Here is a 6,141-nt window from a genome sequence, read left to right as displayed (position 1 = left end):
TGGTTGTCTGATTCAAAATGCCAAAACCCATCCATTTCAGCTCACTAATGCCTAGGATATCAATCTTTATGCGTTCCATTTCATTATGAACACAATTATGTGTTTGAAATTCCCATTCTTCTCAATGTTATCCATAATTTGTTGTGATTCACGGTTGAATGTTTTTGCATAGTCAATAAAACACAAGTAAACATCTTTCTGGTATTCTTTGCTTTCAGCCAAGATTCATTTGACATCAGCAATAATATCCCTTGTATCATGTCCTTTACTGAATCCAGCCTGGATTTCTGGAAGTTCTCTGTCAATATACTGCTGCAACCATTTTTGAATTATCTTCAGCAAGATTTTACTCGTGTGTGATATTAATGATATTGTTCAGCAATTTCCACATTCTGTCGAATCATCTTTCTTTGGATTGGGTACAAATATGGATCTCTTCCAGTCAGTTGGCCAAGTAGCTGTCTTCCAAATTTCTTGGCGTCGTCAAGTAAGTGCCTCCAGCACTGCAGCTGTTTAACATCTCAATGGGTATTCACTCAATTCCTAGAGCCTTGTTCTTCACCAATTCCTTCACAGCAGCTCCAACTTCTTCCTTCAATACCATAAGTTCTTGATCAAATGGCACCTCCTGAAATAGATGAACATTGACCAATTGTTTTTTTATATGGTGACTGTGTGTTCCTTCCATTTTCTTTTGATGTTTTCCACAGCATTCAATATTTTGCCCACAGATTCTTTCAATATTGCAACTCGAAGCTTGAAATTTTCTTCAGTTCTTTCAGCTTGAGATATGCTGAGCATATTCTCCTCTTTTGATTTTCTAACTCCAGGTCTTTGCGTATTTCACTATAATAACTGACTTTGTCTTTTTGAGCTGCTCTTAGAAATCTTTTGTTCAGCTCTTTGATCTTGTCATTTCATCTACTTGCTTTAGCTACTCTCTGTTCAAGAGCAAGTTTCAGAGTCTCTTCTGACATTCATTTTGGTCTTTTCTTCCTTTCTTGTCTTTTAAATGACCTTTGTTTTCTTTGTATGATGTTCCTGATGTTATGCTGCAATTCCTCTGGTTTTTGGTCACTTGTGTTCAATGCATTAAACCTGTCTCTCAAATCAGATGGGATATAAAATCAAGATCATATTTTGGGCTTCTTTTAATTGTCTTCAGCTTCATCTTGAACTTGCACATGAGTTGATTGTCTGTTCCATAGTCAGCTCCTGGACTTGGTTTTGCTGAAGATATTGAGCTTCTCTATCACCTCTTTCCACAAATATCGTGGATATGATTCCTGTGTATTCCATCTGGTGAAGTCCATGTGCATAACTGTTCATGTTGTTGAAAAAAGGTATCTGCAATGAGTAAGTTGTTGGTCTTGCAAAATTCTATCATGCGATCTCCAGTGTCATTTCTATCACGAAGGCTATATTTTCCTATGACTGGTGATTCTTCTTTGTTCCCAACTTTTGCATACTTTGCACATTTGCAATCAAGAAAGATCAATGTGATCAAAGGGGGAGAATGAACAACAGAATTTCAAGTTCTCATGGACTCCAGACTTTCTGAAGCTATGAAGGATGTATGAATCCCTAAATGTACTGCCCTGAGACAATTTTTAAACCTTGTATCAAAAATATCCCCTGAAGTCTTCTTAAAACAAAACAATAGTTTAGCTTAACTAGTAAAACTTGTCTACTTTAAGCATTATGCTCTTTTAAAATCTGTTTGGGCTCAAAATGACAACAGCAATTTGAAAGATTAGACAGGAACCTTAGGACGCAGTGAATTTATGTTAATGCAGGAGGAACAACTTAAGAAAGGAGGGTGAGAATTGTTGCACAAATTGAAGAATGTAATCAACATCCCTGCATTGTACCTATATAGAGAAACTGTGGAACTGGTGTATATTTTGCTGTGTATATTCTCACTAAGAAAATAATTTTTTTAAAAAAAGGATAAATGTATAGAATTACTCAACTGCAGTCAAAAAAATACAGTGAAGAAATACTTCCCCTATGGTGAAGTTATCACTACCCTACTAAAAACCTTGCATCTTTTCCTAACAAGTCCCAAATGTTTGAATTCCATCTTTACTCTCAAAAAAAATCTTTAGACCTATACCTAAAATGGAAGCCAAAGTCCTTGCTTTGCCTACATAATCTGGTCCCTGGTGGCTTCCTCTCCTACAATTACTCCTAGGTCACTAGATTTTTTGCTGTTCCTGAAACATGTTGTTGTTTGTTGTTATATGCCGTTGAGTCGGACCCGACTCATAGCGACCTCTCCTTGGGTTTCCGAGGCAGTATCACTACCGAAGTAGATTGCCCCATCTTCCTTCCAAGGAGTGGCTGGTGGGTTTGAACCACCAGCCTTCCGGTTAGCAGTCAAGTGTCTTAGCCACTATGCTACCAGAGCTCCCTTCCTGAAACGTAGCAGGTTCAATTCTATCCAAGAATGCTCTCATTTGTTGGTCCCTCTATCCAGAAAGCTAGTCCTCCAGACCTTTACCTAACTTCTATTAGGTCTCAGAAAAGCAGCATTTGTCATTATTCTTTTTCTTGTTATCTTGCTTTATTTTTCTTCATCCTCCCAGTTGACATTTTATGTATTTACTTGCTTTATTGCCTGTCTCCCCAGCTAGATAACAAGTAAATACATATATATCACACCAAGGATTATATCACAGAATGTACATGAAGAATGATAACATTATTAGACCCTGAACATCAGAGTTGAGGACATCTTAAATACAATGGTTAAAAATAAACTACAAAAATTTTCCTTTAATTTCTCAGACTAAACTTCTCTCTGATGTTTCCTTTATTACTCAGTAAATTTAGCTGTACCTAGGGCAAGAGATATGAAATATTTTATTTTTATATCATAGATATTACCCTTTATTGCCAGAACTGGGAAAGATTAAATATCTTTTCAATTTTATACAGGCTTCAAAAATATTGTAAAAAAGAATAAACAAACTTAATAAATAAAACACTGATTTGAACTTAATGAGATGTTCAGTCTGAGTTGGTGAGAAGAAAAAATCACAGACAACTTTAAAAAAAAACTCAACATTCTGTAATACTGAAGAAATACAGAAATGGACAGTATAATAGTCAACATCCTTGTAGCATCAGAATGTTACTTTTTCTCTCACTGAAATACATGCAGATGTAATAACTGAGTAAGTAAATCTATGAAAATTCAACTGCTGTTTTAAGAAGAAATATATTTTTGCATTGCAAAATTAATCTGTACTTCAAAATTAAAAGTAGGGCTACATCTTTTATGAATAAGATCACATTTTTGAATGTTGTACTTTCTGTTAAAGCAGTTACAGTATGTAAAGATAATGTAATAATATAATTATTATTATATTATTTTTTGTAATTAATTTTTTGTAATTAATATGTAAAAATATAATAATAAATAATGTAAAGATATAAAAATATTCTATTGAGAGGTCATCACTTTGAGTATGATTTAGGGAAACACAAAGGTTGTATCTCAAAATGTTTCCCTACTCAAAATGTCTCTTCTCTTTATCAAAGAATTTTAAATTTCAACGTCAAGAATCATTCAGTAAACACTGAGTTTCTCCCCTCATCCCAAAGGAGGGCAGGTTCTACTCAAGATATACAGTATTTCATTGCTTGATAGAGGTGCTGGAGGCCTTGAATACTGAGGAGTTCCAGATCTTCTTGCTCAAGCTCTATTCCATATTATTGGAATCCCTGGGCAGTGCAAATGGTTAATAGGCTTGGCTGCTCACTAAAAGGAAGTCTGAGTCCTGTCAGTGGCACCTTGGAAGAAATGCTTGGTGATCTACTTCTGAAAAATCATCCACTGAAAACCCTATGGAGTATAGTTCTATTCTGACACACATGGGGTTGCCATGGTCAAAATCAACTTGACAATGGATTTTTTCGTTAGTCCATACTATCAGTCTTTCAGCACCAAGAGTAGCTTTTCAAGAATCTGAAGATTTGTGTTCTGAGCTCTACTACCTCCTTAGATTCATATTCTGGTTCTCTACTTGAGGCAGTGGATACCTCCGCTTGTGTCCAATCTTTCCCCATAGACAGTTTCTTATAAAAAGGGGGAAACCTCTGAAAAGAGAAGGCCATCTTACATTATGGAGGTATGGGTGGGTAGAAGGGAGGTGAATACAAAGAAGTAGTAACACTAAAATTTTATCTAACATTTAACCTCTGGTTATCCTTTTTGGAATATTTTGATAGAATAGCATATTGGAGTTATATAAATTAGTAAAAATCTGTTTTCCAGATAAACAATAATAATAAGTTTAGGGAGTCCCTTGGGTGGTACAAACATTTAACATGGTTGGCTATTAACCAAAAGATTAGAGGTTCAAGTCCAGGTGTGCTTCAGGAAAAAAAAAAAAAAAGGCATGGAGAAAAATAAGTTCTTGAAAACTCTATGGAGCACAGTTAGACTCTCTGATACATATAAGGTTGCCATGAGTAAGAATCACTCCACAGCAACTAAGTTTTTTTTCCCCCAATAGTCTCAGATAATAATAAATTATTTACAAGTTCAACCTTATTAATATGTCTAAGCAAGATCAGTATTTCCATATTTATATATCCATTTTAACAAATATTTATTATGTTCCTATTAAGTATTAGAAGGAGCTCTGGTGGTGCAGTGCCGAAAGCATTTGACTGCTAACCAGAAGGCTGGTGGTTCAGCCACTCTGAGAAAGGAAGACCAGGTAAATCTGTAAAGATTTACCATCTTGGAAACCCAATGGGGGTCGTTATGAGTTGGAATAGACTCAATAGCAGTGGGTTATTAAGTATTAGGCACTATGGCTGGTCTAGGGTATACGGATTGAATTACATCCCCCAAATGATATACTGAAATCCCAAAATTCATACCTATAATTATGACTCTGTTTGCAAACAACGCTTTTCTTTTGCTATGCTAATAAGATAATATTGATTAGAGTGGATCATAACCTTAATTTCTTTTGAAAAACAGATACCATGTGAAGACACATCTACAAGCAGCAAAAAACACCAAGGATTGCTAACACTCACCACAACTAGGAGAGAGGTCCACAGAAGGGATCTACACAGCTGTGACTCTGAATTGGACCTGTAGTTTCCAGGATTATGACAACATAAATTTTGTTCTTTAAAGTCACCCACTTGTGGTATTTTTTGTTATGGCAACACTAGGTGGCTAAGACACAGAGGTTGCAGAAGTGAATAAAACAGATAAAATCCAAGCTCTCATGGAGCTAATACACCAATACAGGGAGACAGATGATACACACAGAGACCACATATACAAAGTCACAAGGTTATAGAAAAATACGGAAAAGTAAGTGAGAGGGGGTAGAATACAGTGATACTTTAATAGGAGGGGTCTCTCTCTTGAAGAAAGTGCATTAGCAAGGAAGGCAAAATTATCTAAGCAAATAACTCAAAGGGAGCAACAAATGCAAATGTCCTGAATTGGGGCTGTACTTGACTGATACAATGTGCAGAAAGAAATTAGTGTGGATGAAGTCGAGTAAGTGGGTGCTTTAAGTTATTCCATTGTAAGAATTGTTTATTTTTTCATCATCCAAAATACTTGAAAAGGTTGTAATAGTAATATATTCATGAACACCTGCAATGTCACAATTCTATAAAACAAAATCCTTGGTTTACATCCTACCATGTTCAGTCACTTAACAAACCAACCAAATGAACTAAGAAAAATAAGAGTTATGCCAAGAGATTTTTCAGAATGGTGAAATGAAAAGTAAATACTGTATAAAACTTTACCAAATATGCCAGGGTTTATCTTTGATGTTTTCTAAACATAGCAATTGAGACACTTTTACAGACGTCACTGCATCTCTAAGATCCATTTTGTTTGCAAAGAATAAGATGGGTATTCGGCGGTGTTTAATATCTGAAAGAGAAAAGAAGACTATCATCGTACTTCCAGGTTGGGTCACTTTGTCTTCTCCCAAATCCTTAAAATTGAAACGCACTAAAATTGTTTTCAATCACTTCTTTGCAAATTACACATAACAACAACAACAACAAGCATTTAAAGGTACATATTGTCAGGCACATATTTGAATCATAACAGAATTTTTAAAATACCTCTCTCTAACACTATCTACC

At 35.3% G+C, this 6,141-nt stretch overlaps 1 protein-coding gene across 1 annotated transcript in view; it reads right to left on the bottom strand.

Moving 5' to 3' along the window:
• Window positions 1-6,141, bottom strand: part of ARL6 (ADP ribosylation factor like GTPase 6) — an 81,552-nt gene that overhangs the window by 11,490 nt on the left and 63,921 nt on the right. Inside the window, exon 5 of the mRNA XM_042782688.1 lies at window positions 5,794-5,923. Coding sequence (XP_042638622.1) covers window positions 5,794-5,923 — 130 coding nt within the window. The remainder of the gene's footprint in view (window positions 1-5,793; window positions 5,924-6,141) is intronic.

Source organism: Orycteropus afer, unplaced genomic scaffold (assembly GCF_000298275.1).
Source record: "Orycteropus afer afer isolate SDZICR_OR568_19922 unplaced genomic scaffold, OryAfe1.0 scaffold00412, whole genome shotgun sequence".
In the NCBI taxonomy this organism is placed as follows: domain Eukaryota; kingdom Metazoa; phylum Chordata; class Mammalia; order Tubulidentata; family Orycteropodidae; genus Orycteropus; species Orycteropus afer.
Note: the sequence above shows the minus strand (reverse complement) of the source record. Positions and strands in the feature narration are given on the sequence as shown.